This window comes from Balaenoptera borealis (genome assembly GCF_965194805.1).
Source record: "Balaenoptera borealis genome assembly, chromosome: 6".
Lineage (NCBI taxonomy): Eukaryota > Metazoa > Chordata > Mammalia > Artiodactyla > Balaenopteridae > Balaenoptera > Balaenoptera borealis.
In genome coordinates this window covers 51,676,954-51,694,072 of record NC_138863.1, presented here as the reverse complement: position 1 = coordinate 51,694,072, position 17,119 = coordinate 51,676,954, and the positions used below count along the sequence as shown (strand labels likewise).

At 38.0% G+C, this 17,119-nt stretch overlaps 1 protein-coding gene and 1 long non-coding RNA gene across 6 annotated transcripts in view; both read left to right on the top strand.

Annotated features, from left to right (window-relative positions):
- LOC309631332 overlaps positions 1 to 17,119 on the top strand; it is a 639,135-nt gene that overhangs the window by 72,198 nt on the left and 549,818 nt on the right. The window lies entirely within an intron of this gene.
- The window catches only part of PPP1R1C (protein phosphatase 1 regulatory inhibitor subunit 1C), a 133,733-nt gene that overhangs the window by 72,030 nt on the left and 44,584 nt on the right, over positions 1 to 17,119 (top strand). For 3 of the 5 annotated variants that reach the window (XM_082397626.1, XM_082397625.1, XM_082397628.1), the window contains exon 4: positions 756 to 816. In XM_082397626.1, coding sequence (XP_082253752.1) covers positions 756 to 816 — 61 coding nt within the window. Of the gene's footprint in view, positions 1 to 755; positions 16,989 to 17,119 lie in introns of those variants that run through there. The other 2 variants (XM_082397627.1, XM_082397624.1) reach the window with 2 other exon arrangements.

The following is a 17,119-nucleotide window of genomic DNA, read 5'->3' as shown; positions in this document are numbered from 1 at the left end:
ATATGCACGGAAAGCCTAGAACAATCCTCAAAAAGTATCTTGTAACTATTTATACTTGAACTTTTCAAAGCAAAAATAATTGCTCCAGACACTTAAACTCCTGCCTTTGACACACTGAAATATAAGTAGACACGCCATTAAAAAGGAGTCTTTGACATAATCTGATTGAGGTGTAGACCACATATATATATATAATTTATTATAAGAAGTAATGCCTTATACATAAATATCTATTTCTATCTAAACTTTAAATATTATTGTGGTTCTGACCCTGAAATATGTTCCTCTGTTCCAATTTGTATCATTTTTAGTGCAAAAATTTCTGCCTCAATAAACTAATTCTGATCCAGTGTGCTTAAGAGTGTTAAGCAGCAGTTTTGTTAGGAAAGAGCTTTTGAACATGTAAAAGAATATTACCTCAACATTGTAATTCCAAGTAAATGGAGCTATTAGATTGAACATCTCAATTCCATAGGGTTATAGACTGATATTACTTAGCAAGGACTCTCATTAACCCTCCAGAACCACTGACAATCCTATGAACCGATATAATTATACCATGGACATAGCTTTTGGAGTATATTTTGTCCTGGCACTTATGCTTTTCTCTAAAATGGAAAGGATTAGTACTATCTCTTTCTTTCTTTCTTTTTAAAATAAACTAATGTTACTAGGTGTTTATTTCCCTCAAAGGGCTGATGACATTGTACTTTTTATCCAAATATCAGACTTATTACTTTTTTCTCTTTATCCAGTCACAGAATGCATCCCCTAAGCAAAGGAAGCAGAGCGTGTACACACCACCTGCCATGAAAGGTACTGTTCAGGTACTGTTTCCGGTTGTTGTGAGTGCTGAGTTCATGGATGGCAGGCAGGCTGTTCTCAGGCGCCTTATACCTGCTTATAAGCTAGATCTATCTTACTGAAAGTCACATTACTGACTTTCAGTAACATATGTTATTTGAAACCTAGTTTCACCAAGAGTGAAATAGGTGAAGAAGGGACAACTAGAGATGTCTCAAAATCTCAGTCTGGAAATTCAGATTTTCCAAAATAATGACAAAAGTTTTCTTTTACCTTTCCTCACATGTTCTCCCTGAAGAGATTTTTCTAGAATCCCTAATTACTCTTGCCAGTGTTGGCAGATGATTACTTTTCCTTGGCTTAAGCAAAGTATGTCTTGAATTTCAGACAGATACAGTGTAAAGTGTTGCTTCACTGCCCTGTGTCAGAAGCAGTTCTAAGAAACCCAGTCAAACAGCTATTAGCTGTACATGTTACAGCTGTTGAAATAACAACTAAGAATGCTAGCTCAGATTCTGGCGTTCTCCCAGAATTTCCACCCCTACCCGCCCCCGCCAAATTAGAACTGCTAAAAGAACATCTAAGTGTATCAGAATTTTGACCAACATCAATCCCAGGGAAGGTTTCTTTTATTTCTCACACAACAGTATTCCTGACATGAGGCAGAGTGTGTCCAATCCAGTAGCTCGTGTTCCAGCCTGGCACTTGGGCTGTTGGCCCAGTGACTCATCATGCAGTCGTACAGCTCGGTTTCAACTACAGGAGAGGCCAGCTGAACAGCTTCCTCTGGAGTCTAGAGAGATGTCTAAATTGGGAGTGAAATTTTCCACTCTGTATTCTCTCTAGATTTGGGGCTTCTCTCTGAAAGAGAGGTGGGACATAAAGGGACACATTAATAGCTACTTTCCATAAACTTCCTTCCTGTGCAGCTATAAAATACAATGTTTGCTTGTTCATAAGACTGCAGTAAATAATGCAATCATCAGCATTGTAGTTAACTCCGGGGTAATTATTGAAGCTATCAGGCATCCCTTTCTCAAGATCAGTGTAATCATTTTTGAAGATATTTTCCCTATTGTAAGTCATCGTGTACTTTTAAGACACATCAGTTTTGGCATGAATGGGTCCCAAAGAAAGATATATGTTCACTCATTTAATAATTTCCTCTGTTCTATTTCGGGTTAGCTTAACTAAAGACTGTTCTCATGTCCTTAGAGAATAACAGCATTATTTTTAAAGGAAAAATCTTAAAATCAAGGCCCCAAAGGCTCATGGTTTTTATATTTAGCTCTCAAATATCATAAGAATGTGGGATGCTAACGTTTAGGGAAGTTAGTCATATTGTACATTTTTACCCATAACCTTACTACTGTTGAGCCCTCTAAGATGGTCATTCAATGATAATCATTTTTGGTCATGAGTTAAAGGCTTGAGAAAGCACGGTATTTCTTTCATGAGGCTATTCGGGTATAATTACAAGCCACTTAGGTCCTCATTTATTACCCGTAAATACTTAGCAAAGTCTCCTGCTACTGATAAAAGAGAAGAGAGAGCTAAATCCACATATTTTATTCAGTCTACTTGTCCCTTAGAGCTAGAAATGAATATTTTGGGACAAAATTAAGCAATGGTAACATATGGTGCATTGCAAGCACATTAAGAAGCTTCCATCATAAAAAAGATGAATTAGAAAGGAAATGTTATTGAAATGCAAAATCAATAATAACAACTGCTCTGAAATGTATAATTCTTCAAACTGCAGTGGAACATGCAATTATTGAATGTAAAAAATGTTTGCTAGGAGAGCAGAGTAGCACCAGATATGATTAATAGTTCTGAAAGAAATCACTCTGACCAAATGGCCAACTAGGGCTTCATGAATGATCCAGTGAGTAGCTGATTAGTAAAACAAAACAAAACAAACTAGCTAGACTCCTTCCCTCTTCTCTTGTATTAGGTAGTGAGGAGTTACTGGATATAGAGGCCTAAGTGGCAGGAGAGAGATGCTACATTCTGCCTACACCATTTCAATAAATGCCCAGACAGACTAGTCTCCCAGCTCCTACATTCATTTATTTTTCCCTCTTTGTTACTATGGTATTTATGGCTCCACCAGGTCTCAGAAAACAGAGACATGTCCAGATCACCTCTTGTGATGAAGGCTTTATGAAGGTGCATGGGTAGGTAGGGGGTAAGAAACAGAGCAGAGGAAACCATTTTAACAGGCACACTGTCAGGACTGATATGCTGATGACCTCCAAATTCATATCTGCAGCCCTAACTTACCTCCTGAACCTCAGACTCCCATTTCTAACTAGCTACCAAATTTCTTCACCTGAATGAATGACAGTCATTGAAACTTCTCAAATTTAATATGTCCAAAACCAAACTCATTGGTTCCTTTTTGGTTTTTCCCCATCTCAATAAATCTTATCCAGCTCTTGAGAACAAAAATCTTTGCATAATCCTGCTCCCCCTTACCCAATCCATCATCTACTCTTTTTGGTGCTAATTTCAAGATGTACCCCTTCTCTATTTTCCGTATCTTCCACTGCTACTACCTTGTGCGACCACCATTGTTTCTTGCCTGGGCTGCTGAAGTAGCCTCCTTACTGCTCTCCTGCTTCTGCTCTTGACCCTCTACAACTGAGTCTCCACACACAAACCAGAGTAATTCCTCTAACACACAAATGTGATCATGCCACCCCCTTGATCAAAATCCTCAAAAACTTCCTGTTGCATTCAGAATAAAATGAAAAATCCAATCATGGCTTACAAGTCCCTGAATGAGCTGCACTGTCCTTTCTCCTTGATCTTACCTCCTTTCACGCTGCCCCTTGTTCATCGGGGTTCAATGTCATGGACTTTTTCGGTTTATAAACATCTCAAACACACTTCTGTATCAGAGCATTTGTACTTTCCACTTTCTCTGCTTGAGAAGCTCTTTACCCAGTGGCCTCACAGGTGGCTCAGCTAATGTTCCCTCCTCAGAAAGGTCTTCATTTCCTGATAACTGCCCATCCTACCATCACTATCCATGTTCTTATAACACTACCTTAATTTTTTCCATGGCACTCATCATTATGTACCTAGAATGAGGTGTCCATGACAACAGTTTTGTTCATTTGATATTCCCAGCACCTAGTACAGTTTCTGGCACACAATAGGTGCTCAATAAAAACTTGTTGAATAAATGAACTGTAATGAACTGGGGAATCCAGTCACATTGTCATCTGCTGGGAAGAGGATGTCCCTTAAACCTTGTTCTACTAATTGTCATACTTGTGACTCTGCTTCTGTTTCTCTTTGTTTCTCTCTCTGCTTGATCCCCCTTTAACTCTTACATTCTTACTTATCCGTACGCTTCTGTTTATCTAGTTTTACTTTTCCCCACTCCCTTCCCCTCTAGTCAAAGAGAAAATCTGATTTGGAAAATTAGTTACCATCCAGAATGATGCATCGATTTGGCTGGATTCTTAAGAAAGGTTATCTCATGGACTACTGGAACCATTAGGTGGCTGCCTCTGACTAGAGCCTGGTTCCTCCAACAATTAGTTTCTGGCCAAGATGGCAGCATCGTGGGAAACAAACTTAGCAATGTAAATAGGAGAACCTGGATATGGCTCTCTTCCTTCAGAGATGTTTCATGACTTGATCAGAACATTTACTCTTAGAAAGTAATAAGTAAACTTAGTTCTTGGTCTTGCCATCTTTCTAGTCATAACATTATAGTCATTCAAAGTTGTCAAGTTTAAAGATTAACTAGTACAACTATCTAGTGATGCATCAAACATCACTTCCATTTTTTCCACTGTATCTAACCTCAGGGTATTAGATTGGCTATGTTCTCTTGAAGGTTCTAATATACTAGGCTTGGGCTGTAGCCAAATAATCAAAAGTTCCAGGTGATTCTGCTGTAGCAAGTCTAAAAATTGACCAGACTCCAGATATCCAATCATCTATCTAACATGTCTTTCTTATGTCATAGGTTGAATAAATGAAATGAAATCTCATGGAAATCAAAGATCATGAGATCAAAATTAGCATGTTCAAAACTGACCTTCTGCTCTCCACAGCAAATCAATTTGTCCTTCATGTTCCCCTTCTCAGGAAGGTGCTTATTCCTGAGTTCTGGGGGTCTCCAACGACTCTCCCTCTCTCCTTCACTCTCTTCATTAGTAGAGCATCAGGTCTTGTGGATTGCACCCCATTAGTACCTCTCCCACCTTCCCCTCTTCTATCTCCAATGTCACCATCACAATTCAAGTCACATTCATTTCTTTGCCAGGATATAAAAGGTTACTCTCCATTCAGTCTCTTTCCTCTACTTCCCATCTGTTTTCTATACTGTAGCCAAAGTGAACTTCTTAAAAACCAGATGTGATTATGTCACTTCCTTGGTTAAAACTCTTCAATAGCTCCTCACTGCCCTTAGATAAAATTCCTATTCCAGAGCAAAGTTTAGAAAGCTTACTGCCCTGTGGCTCCAATATGCCTCTCCTCTCCTTACCCACTAGGTCCCAGCCACACTGGCATTCTGTCAGCTTCTAAATGCACCAAGCTCTTGCCTGAAGAGTTTGCATACATTCTTCATCTAGAATATTCTCCCTTGCCTCCTTCTTGTCCTCATTCTTTATTTGGTTAGTTCCTACTTATCATTCAAGCCCTGTCCTTAAAGGTCAGATCCTGAAAGGAGCTTTCCCTAACCCTCCATTCTAAATTATGTGTAGCTATGAACTCTCTATTAATAGTTACACATTCTCTATAGTTCTTTCATTACAAGTAATCACAATATTCAATTATTTATTAAGTGTCTGTCTCTCCAACTACACCAGAAGTGACCTACATGGCAGCAGTGACAGTGCCTATTTTAGGTCTATTACCTTATCTGCAGGGCTTAACAAAATGCTTGAGACATAAGCAGTGCTTATACATATACTTTTAAATAATTTTTTAAATGTACCCAACACTACTGTTGGTGAATGAATCATTTCCTTAGGGTGTTTACCTTCTCTCTGGTCTATTAGAAAGATCTTTACTCTATTGAAATTTATATTCATGGATTCTTTTCTATATCTTGTTGCTATTTGTGATAAATTTAAAAATGACAACTATCTGAATATTTCAAGACATCTATCAGGTCCTTGCCTCACCCCTAATTTCTCTCTTTCCAGGTCAAAACATTTCAATGTCAATTATGCCTGTCCTTTCACATTCACTCCTGATCTCCTAATAAGCTTCACTTTGCCTATATCACTCTAGAAGTACATCATTCAAAATCAACTTATATTTAAGGAGTGGTCTGACCAGAACAGAATGGAGACTTCAATTATGCCTGTCACCTCCTTCATTCCAGATAATTTAATTCCATTAATGCGACCCCAAATTGTATTAGCTTTTTCTGGCAGCCATATACATTGGTGACAAATAGTGAGCTTACCATAAATTCAAAACTTCCAAGCCTTTTTCATGTACTGCTTTAAAGCCATATTATTTATAATGTATAGCTCATTTAAAAATTACATCTTTTCTTAACCAAAAAGCAAGACAGTGCTGTCATCCCAATTGACTTTCATCTTCTTAGAGTCAGACTGTCACATGAACATGTCATATTTCATATCATGATTCCATCATCTATTTTATTTTCCATTATCTCAATTGTTTGTCACCCATAGGTTATATAAATTTATCTCTGATATTTTTATCCACATCTGTAATAGACGTATCACACAGAACGGGGCCTGCAGCACACGTATCTCCCTCTAGTTGACACTGGTCCCCCTGAAGGCCATCATTCAACCAGTTATAAAATAGACTTATTATGTCAAGATTACATCCCTTAAAACTAGAGGATATTATTAACCCTCATTAGATACATTATTATATTTCAGATATGGTGTGCTGACATTTTTTCATCTCTATAGATGAGTCATAAATTTGTAATGTATATTATGCATAAAAAATCACAGGTTGAAGGTTGCATAGAAAACAGACTTACTTTTCCATTACCCTGTGTGATATAGTGCTTTATAATTATGTAAATAGAAAGTTCTGAAGATTATCAGAAAAATGATAGCCGACCACTGAATACCCATGTGATTTCTCTGGTGTTTATATGGTGGTCAGCCCTGTAATTTACAGAACAGCCAATTAAATTATTGTTGGATAGCTTGAATCATGTTTTCAGAAAAGCAAAGTAGGTTTGAATCTTGGGGCAGGAAATGGCTGACTCATTTCCACACCCATTTTGTGTGTGTGTGTGTTTTACTGGAAGGCAAATGCCTTCAACTGAAGACAGCAAAGCAAGGGCTATCGATTTAAAAGGAAATCTGAATATGAAACAAAGCAGCTGACTGAAAAACAGCTTTGTAGAGCAGGTCTATTAGTATTACATTACCATTCTTAATGTATCACAAGTCAGATTTTTCATGGACTTCTGAAAAACATCTTCCTCTCATTCTTCATAATTTCTTTAAAAGAAAAGCTTAGTTACTTCAGTGTCCAGAGATTGTTCTTCTGACATGCTCAGTAGGTCTTCTCTGAATGCTTACAGCATTGTAACTCCTACCTTTTTTTCCTCCAAGGATGGTGTGATCTTGATATTTTATCTCAATTTAGCCTCTTTTCATAATAAAGCAATAAATGCAAATAAGGAAGAGCCCAGGGAAGGAAATAAATCAAACTGGCCCAATAAAAAGTCTAACATGGATTTTGGAGGATGGTAGGTGACAGTGACAAAGATGTGCCATGTAGTATTAACTGAAGGATAATCTTCAAATCAGGGAAAGCTGTTGATTGTAGTAATTTAATGGGACCCAGCAGGAAAAGACGTGGACATTGTGGGGGAAGCAATCAGTGTTCAAACCTCAGTGACACCACTTGTTAACTGTTCAACTTCAGCAAGTCAATGATTTTAACCTGTCTCTTCTCTCGTTAGTTAAATGGAGGTGATACCCACCACACAGGCCTGTTGTGGGGACAAAATGAAACAATCTGTGTAAAGAGTGTGCTTAGAAAAGGCACACAATATGTAAGATCTATTTTGAGTAATTATTTGAACCCTGGATTAAGAGGCAGGTACACCCCTCCTCGTTTCCCCTGAGCCTGCAGAAAGGAGGAATGAAGCCCTGGGGAGAGACCAAGGAGGGATGGAAGGTCTTGGAGATGAATAAAATCCCTGCCAGAGCTTTGCTCTCATCCCAGTAGGAACCGAAGAGTCAGGGCTAAAGGTGCCTGATTCTAATAAGCATGTGGACAACCAAACCTTGCAACACTCACTCCACTTTTATTTGTACCAATCTCAGGTAGATTTGTGGAGTTGATCTTTGACCTTTCACTTCCTTTGTAACAAAACCCTGCTTTGCTTCATTCACCTGCCTCCTCCTCTCAGACATCACGTCCCTCTTTTCCCAGCTAACTAACAGCCCTCTCAGAGGTATTGATATTTAAATTAATCAATCTCATATTTCAAAAAAGCCTAAGAACAAAGTGATGTTTAATGGTAAATTTGGGGGTGCCAAAGAAGATCATACAATAAACATTTCTAGCCAGAGGGATGTGTAGGAAATCATATAAATTCAGCCTATAATTAGGCAATGTAGGTAGGTTAACAATGATTATATAGAACTATGATCAAATCACTCTTCCTGAGTTTGAAACCTCTTATAATTGTGCTGGAAAAAAAATTCTCAAAAGGAATAGACTAGCCATAGTATCCTGTTTTCATCACCCCCTGCATGTTGAAAAGTCAGGGAGAGAAGGTAGCAAGATCTTTTAGCTTCGCATCAGGCCGTCTCCACATTGCATTCCTTTTTTTTTTATAACATTACTGTCCCTCTGTGGTTGTTCTTCAGGTATTCATCACATTTGCCTTTCTATATCTTGGCTTTTATGTTTGTGCTGGCCTGGTTTATTTACTGTGTAGGGTGGGGTTTATTTATGCAACTCAAGAAACATTTTAACAGATTTCTAGATAACAAAGAACATTCTAAATATATACAAGTCTTGCCTTAAAAAAAAAAAAAAAAAACCAACCAAATATGCTTCTATTTCCCGATCCACTTCCTTCACTTCTCTTCAATTTCTTTCACTAAGTTCTATGTTCATCTTTCCTCATATCTTTGAATTCAGAAGGTGGGGTCAGATTGGAGAACTGATCTGAGAATATATCTTTCTTTTTTTTTTTTGGATTGTATTGTATGTGCATTATATATATATAACATATATATATATATATATTTAATAGATCTTCATTGGAGTATAATTGCTTCACAATACTGTGTTAGTTTCTGTCGTACACCAAAGTGAATCAGCCATATGCATACACATGTCCCCATGTGGTGCCAATTAAACTTTGAAAAGGAGAAGACCACTGTTCATCAATATGGTTCCATTCAGGTGTCTGTATATATTTACACCTATTTTAAGCTTAATCTTTTAAATGTATCAATACATTCCTCTGTTTAAATAACATACAACTTTTAAAATTACTTCCTATCTTAGAAGTAGGGGAAGAGATGAACTTTTGTATTTGGTTGGAACAGATAAATCAAGACCCAGTGTCTCTAGGTTTCTCCCAAGTCTGCAAATGGTAAAACTCAGTTGCATAAGCACTAAAAATGTACTGCCACACATCACACATGAGCCTCCACTGTGTATCGAGCATGGCCTTAAAGTGGTGTGGCTGCAGAGATGAAAGGCAAAATCCGCACCTTCTGGGAGACCAGTCTGGAGGAAGCGGCACACAAGTGGACAGGTAGAGCACACCATGGTAAGTCCTTGTACAGAGCTATCAGGGGACGTGAGGGAACCCACGCTGTCTGGGGGACCAGAAGGTAAGGCCTTTTAGATCACCGAAGGAAGAGTCATGTTTACACGTGTCTGCAGAGTTAAATGGACTGGGTCATGGGAAAGTGGAACACACATCTCACCATTTTCATTCCTCCTGCTCATACAAACTTCCAAAGCATTTAAGATGATACCATAATGTAGACAGGTAAATCCTACATGGGTCATCACCAAGTACTTCGCTGCCATGCAAAGTCTAAAAAGGCCCCACTAATGGACTACATAGACATCACTTTCCAATGCGTTTGGAAATCCTTGTGCATTTGATTCCATTTTTAAAAGTCTGATTCATGTCTTTGTCTTTCCTCTTATTAATATTACTTTTAACAGAGTAAGTTCCAACTCAAATTATGCTATTTTAAAAATTAAATTTATATTTTAGAACAGTTTTAGATTTACAGGAAAATTGTGATAATACAGAGTTTCCATATACGCTATATCCAGTTTTTTCTATGATATATATCTTATATTAATATGGTACAGTTGTTACTTACCAAACCAATATTGATCCATTATTGTTAACTAAAGTCCATGTTTTATTCATGTTTGTTTAGCTTTTGCCTAATGTCCTTTTTCTGATCTAGGAACACATCCAGGATACCACCTTACATTTAGTTATCACATTTCCTTAGGCTTCTCTTGCTTCTGACAGTTTCTCAGACTTTCCTTGTTTTTGATGACCTTGACAGTTTTGAGGAGTACTAGTATTTTCTGGAATATCCCTCTATTGGGATTTGTCTGATGTTTTTCTCATGACTAGACTGGGGTTGTGGGTTCTGGGGAGAAAGATTATAGATATAAAGTGACCATTTCATCACATGGTATCAAGGGTACATGCTATCACCCTATCACTGTTGATGTTGACCTTGATCACCTGGTTGAGGGAATGTTCGCCAGTTCTCCCCACTGCAGAGTTACTGTTTTTTTACCCCCTTTCCATATTTCATTCTCTGGGAGGAAGTCACCATGTGTAGCTCACGCTCAAGGAGTGGGAAGTTAAACTCCACCTCCTTGAAAAAAATGTATCTACATAAAATTATTTTGTAAATATATTATAAATTTTTTGGAATAAATTCCAATAAATAACTACTTGGAATTCATTTTGCACAGAACATTCGTCTCTGCTCCTCCATTTCTTTACATTTATTCAATCATTTATTTTTATCAGTATGGACTCATGGATATTTATTTAATACTCTGGGTTATAACTCAGTACTACTTTATTTTGTTGCTCACACCATTACTGTGGGGTTTTTTGTTTGTTTGTTTTAGCATATTCTTACTTTCTGGTGCTACAAGATACTCCAGGCTCATTTGTATATCTTCTACCCCAGTCTTACAGAATCAGACATTTCTCCAAGCAGCCCTCAAATTACAATTTTTATTTTTATTTGAGCCAGTAAACTGTAAAACGTATGTTTGCATCAGTATATAGTTACTAAAAATAGAGAAATCTATCGCTTGCTCTGCTGAAATGTATGTGCATTATATCCATTAGTGTTTAGGAGGGTTAATGCCACACTATCGGCATACTAAGACGTACACACTCCACTCTTATGAACGCTAATGGGAGTCCAGGAAGAAAAAACAATGCCTGTAAGTAGAATAGGCAGATGTTGTCTGTATGGGCTTGCCTTCCTTCATTTAATACCTAATACAGTGTTCCCTTATGTTTTCTGGGATGAGATATGTATTGCCTCTTTACAGATGCTGAATTGGGAATAGGTTTGCAGCCTTCTTGGAGATTGGCTATTTGCTTTACTTAAAGATTTTAAAAAGTAATGTGTAAACACCTTATATTTGTGTAGTGCTTCAACAGAAGCAATGTGTTTTTGTATAGCTAATTTGTTTTTTACAGGAAACTATGTAAGGTAAGCAGAATCTTTCATTTTAGAGGAAAGTGAGGCTCACAGAAGACAGCAGGGTTTCCATGTTTAATGTCATGCTCCTTTACAAGGCCAAATTGTGACATGAGCTTTTTTTGCTTTTTTGTTGGAATAGTCAGTATTTTTCCCATTTACCCATCTATCCTATTTGCCCTAATTAAAATCTAAAGATCCTTCAGCCTTATAACTTAATGAAGTTTTTACAAAATCTTTTATACAAAAGTTCCTACAAGATGCTTAGTACTCGTTTTTAATAATTTTTATATTTTGAACTCACATTATAGGTCCATATGTAATAACAATGGACTTAAACAATGGATTAAGTCTGCCTTAATCTTCTCTCTCTCCAATCTGCCTTTCCCCACCTCCGACAGCTGACCACACAAATCTGACCCTGTGACTTTTTGTTTACAACCCTTCAAATGTGCACCCATTCCTTTATGACAAGGCCCTGGAAATAATTTGCAGGGCTGTGTAAGATCTGGCCCCTCCTACCTGTCTAGCCCCACCTCCTACCACAGCTTCCTTTAATCTCAGGCTGCAGCAATGCAGAGCTGCATTAAGTTCCTCAAAAACAATGCGTGGTTTCTTGCCTCCACATTTGTTCTGTAGCTTCATTTGCATAGATGTCCTCTCTCTGAGCCCCCTACTTCAAAATCCTTTGAGCTGTGCTCCTTTGAGACTCAGAATGCATTATACCTACCTATCTGTGTGTAGGGGTAATCCCTTCTAGCTAGACTGAATTCCTTGGAAACAGGGCCAATGTCTTATTTGTCTTTCAGGAGTATTCTTATGTCTTCCATTTGTATTGCTGAGGACTCTTAGTAAAAACACTGAATCAGTGACTGAATAACCTTCCTGATTTAAAAATGAATGTCAGTTTAACGGTTTAATTTTAGCCATACTGAAAAAAGTTACAAATTGCTGATGTGTATTTCAGTCACTCATTCATTTACTCACTCACCCTTACTCATTCATTCTACAAACATTTACAAAATGCTTACTATCTGCCAGGCAGGTCACGTATTAGGCTCTTTTGGTTGAGGATCAGCTAAACACAGTCCTCGTCCACAGGAAACAACGTAGTCAAATGGAAAAGAAAGCTGTGTAAAACAATAATAAGTTCCGTAAGATTGATGTGGACAATGTTATTTGAGCACGGAAGAGGAACCCACTAGCTCTCCTTGTCACACATAGCGAAGACTTCGCAGGAGAAATGAACTTCATCTGTCAGTTGAGGGATGAGTAACATTTTCATAGAGAAGCCCGTGGCGTGGATTCCAGACAAAGGGTTGAGCAGCTGCAGAGGCACAGAAGCCAAAGCGCAGGTGAACCCGGAACACTGTGGCTGGGGGTGAAGCCTGTGGAGGGGGGAACACGGAGAGATGCTGGGGACTGGTCAGAGGGCCTGTGTGCCATGTGCTCAGGAGCTGAAATTCTGTCTTGAGAAAACAGAGCACTTTTGGACAATTTTTAAGATTACTTGGCATGTTACCTTGTTCTCTTGAGTGTTTTGAAAATACTAGGAAGAGGGAAAAGGATTAAGAAGTTGATTCACAGAGTTAATTTTTAAAAATTAGTCTACCCTAGATTTTATTTGCCTCAGTTCATCTGCCTGTTTCCACTGCTCTTATTTATAGAAGATGGCTAACAACTAGCACCAACTTCTTTTTCTCTTGCTTTAATCCAGTTTGACTTTCTAAATAATATTTATGAGCTGTGAGAAGTTGAAATACTCATCAGATTATCTTCCAAAATAAATTAATGGAAATCCAATTAGGAATGTGTTATAAAATAAAAATGTCAAGATAAATGGAAGAACTGGTTCTTAGTGGGGCAAATTTAAGGTAGGATTACATTCTTACAAACTTGTACTGGCTTATGAAACTTTTCTAAACATTCTCCCTTTTAAAATCTTATATTCTTGTCTGATCACAAGACAGCTTTAAGAACAGTTTCATTAATTCCTTTCTCAACAGGTCCTCATGACAAAATACCCCACGTTTCAGTTGTCAGAACAGGCTGCATTCTTTCTGTGGAGTGTGTATTTTTGGAACAGTAAAGATAACAGCATTGCTGCCAATCAGTATACAAATACTTATTAAACTTGAACTCTATGCAAAGCTCTGAGCCATGTGTTAAATAAATGAACTATCAAGTTTTAAAACACTCTAGGTCAAATTCTGAGAAATTTCAGTTTTTTCATTAAGAGACAAAAACACCAAATAGAAGTAAGAGTGTCCAAAGATTAGTTTCAGGAAATTACTAGGCCCACATGATAAAAATTACATGATAAGCACTGCATTAATGACCTGTGTTCTATATCTCTTTCTGGTGTAATTACCAACAGGAGCCATGCTGTGCTTTCCTTACCTTTGATAGGAAGCCGAAGCCACCTTTTTTTTTTTCTTGACAGAAATTTTATTCACTGCATTCTTGAGTAAGTTTGTAAGATTTTATTCTCAAGACTAAACTTAAAATGATCTTATTGACTTTCAACAAGCTATCTTAGAGCAAGGTTCTTGTATGTTTCCCTCAATATAACAACAAGACAATCTCAGCTTTACATACAGATGGACTAGAACTGATAAAGGACTCTGGGAGTTGGAAATGGCATCATTTTGCCCCTTCTGGATCCGAGGCCATTGCTCAGTCTATTATTAAGTATTTAATTCTTAAAAGCATATTGGTCCTCCTAGGCCCTGGCAGTCTAGAGGCAAATAAAGGAAGTAAGCTGTAGAAGTAACAATTAAAATGATTGCCAGAGATGTGTGAGCTAGCTGTCTGAGGAGGGAAGAAGCAGAAACACTATAAATTTACATAGTTACATCACTGTGAAGGACAAGATGACCAAAACACTGACCTGGAATCACTCAGAAAAAATGTTGTACTATTTTTAATGTAACATGCATTTTAAAAGGCAGGAAACTGAAAGTATACAATGAAAGATTTTAAATCCCACTTTTTTTTTTTTTTTTTTTAAGAGTTCCTACTCAGTGCAGTATGTACTTCACAGTGCATGAAAATACAAGTGTGAATGCCCTCTCGTTCTTTTTCTGAAGACTTTAAAAAATTTTTTTTTGGAGTATAGTTGCTTTACAATGTTGTGTCAGTTTCTACTGTACAGCAAAATGAATCAGCTATACGTATATATATATCCCCACTTTTTTGGATGTCCTTCACATTTAGGTCACCACAGAGCAATGAGTAAAGTTCCCTGTGCTCTACAGTAGGTTCTCATTAGTTATCTATTTTATACATAGTATCAACAGTGTTTATATGTCAATCCCAATCTCCCAGTTAATCCCACCTCCCTCCCTACCCCACTGGTATCCAAATGTTTGTTCTCTACGTCTGTGTCTCTATTTCTACCTTGTAAATAAGATCGTTGATACCAGTTTTTTCAGATTCCACATATATGCGTTAATATACGATATTTGTTTTTCTCTTTCTGACTTACTTCACTCTGTATGACAGTCTCTGGGTCCATCCATGTATCTACAAATAACCCAATTTCATTCCTTTTTATGGCTGAGTAATATTCCATTGTATATATGTACTACATCTTCTTTATCCATTCCTCTGTTGATGGACATTTAGGTTTCTTCCATGACCTCGATATTGTAAATAGTGCTGCAGTGAACACTGGGGTGCATGTGTCTTTTTGAATTATGGTTTTCTGAGGGTATATGCCCAGTAGTGGGATTGCTGGGTCACATGGTAGTTCTATTTTTAGTTTTTTAAGGAACCTCCATACTGTTCTCCATAGTGGCTGTATCATTTATATTCCCACCAACAGTGCAAGAGGGTTCCCTTTTCTCCACACCCTCTCCAGCATTTACTGTTTGTAGATTTTGTGGTGATGGCCACTCTGACCGGTGTGAGGTGATATCTCATTGTAGTTTTGATTTGCATTTCTCTAATAATTAGTGATGTTGAGCATTTTTTCATGTTTGTTGGCCAGCTGTATGTCTTCTTTGGAGAAATGTCTATTTAGGTCTTCTGCCCATTTTTGAATTGGGTTGTTTGTTTTTTTGATATTGAGCTGCACGAGCTGTTTGTATATTTTGGAGATTAATCCTTTGTCAGTTGCTTCATTTGCAAATATTTTCTCCCATTCTGAGGGTTGTCTTTGCAAAAGCAATGATGTCCACTCTTACAATCTTCTACAGTGGCCAAAGGGTTAGGGAGGGTGTGAACGATGGGAAATGGGAAAAGGTCTCAAGCTCAGTGGCTCATAAACTGGTGTTCCAGTCATTCAAGAACATTAGGAAGGATGTGAAAACAAACTTGGCCTATTTAGCAGTTTTGCCTAAGTCAGTACCTTGCCTCCTAACATGTAGTGGAGATTTCCTTAAAAATCTTTCTCAGAAATCTAAAGATGAAGACTGGCTTCTGATTTCTTCCAGTCCCTACAAAACATTTCATCATGTTTGGAAAGTTGAAAGGATTATATTGAAACATTAAAAAGTATTTTGATTTTTCATTTTGGAATGGTGAACTCCTGAGCCAAATTACCAACACCATAGCGATTCATTGTCACAAATAACCACACTGAGGACTTCCCTGGTGACGCATCTGCCTGCCAGTGCAGGGGACATGGGTTCAATCCCTGGTTCAGGAAGATCCCACATGTTGCGGAGCAACTCAGCCCATGAGCCACAACTACTGAGCCTGCGCTCTACAACCCATGAGCCACAACTACTGAGCCCATGTGCCACAACTACTGAAGCCCACGCACCTAGAGCCTGTGCTCCACAACAAGAGAAGCCACTGCAATGAGAAGCCCGCACACCGCAGTGAAGAGTACCCCCTGCTCACCGCAACTACAGAAAGCCCACACGCAGCAACAAAGACCCAATACAGCCATAAATAAATAAATAAATAAATAAATAAAATGTACTGGGAAAAATAAAAGGGGAAAATTCTTTAAAAACAAAACAAAACAAATAACCACACCGAAATGCTTTTCTTTGTGGACTATTCAGAAACTAATGAATAATTAGAGTAATAATAAATTATTCTTCCATACTATGATACTTGGAGAAATATTTCATCTAATTTAAAATTCTTGTTGACTCTTCACCCTATGTAAGACCCTATTGTCCATTTCATGTGAGACTATGAAGTCTAATGATCCTAGTTCAAATTCTGAAGAGAGCTTCCATTTTGAGTTCATTTGATGACCACCAGATTATCAGTTTTGCCTCTTAACCTCCAGTAGTTCAGTGAAAAATAAATATATTTCAGGTATTGAAAATTACCTATGGATGACTATTATTGAACAAGGGCTGATGTGCCTGTGCAGCAGAAAGCCAAACTCAGACAGTGGGTGTTTGCAGCAAAGTAAGGGTTTATTTGCAGGGCGCCAAGCAAGGAGATTGGACAGCTCATGCTTAAAAGACCCTAACTCCTTGACGGCTTTCAGGCAAGGGTTTTTAAAGACAGTGTTAGGGGGCTTCCCTGGTGGCGCAGTGGTTGAGAATCCGCCTGCCAATGCAGGGGACACGTGTTCGAGCCCTGGTCTGGGAAGATCCCACATGCCGCGGAGCAGCTGGGCCCGTGAGCCACAACTACTGAGC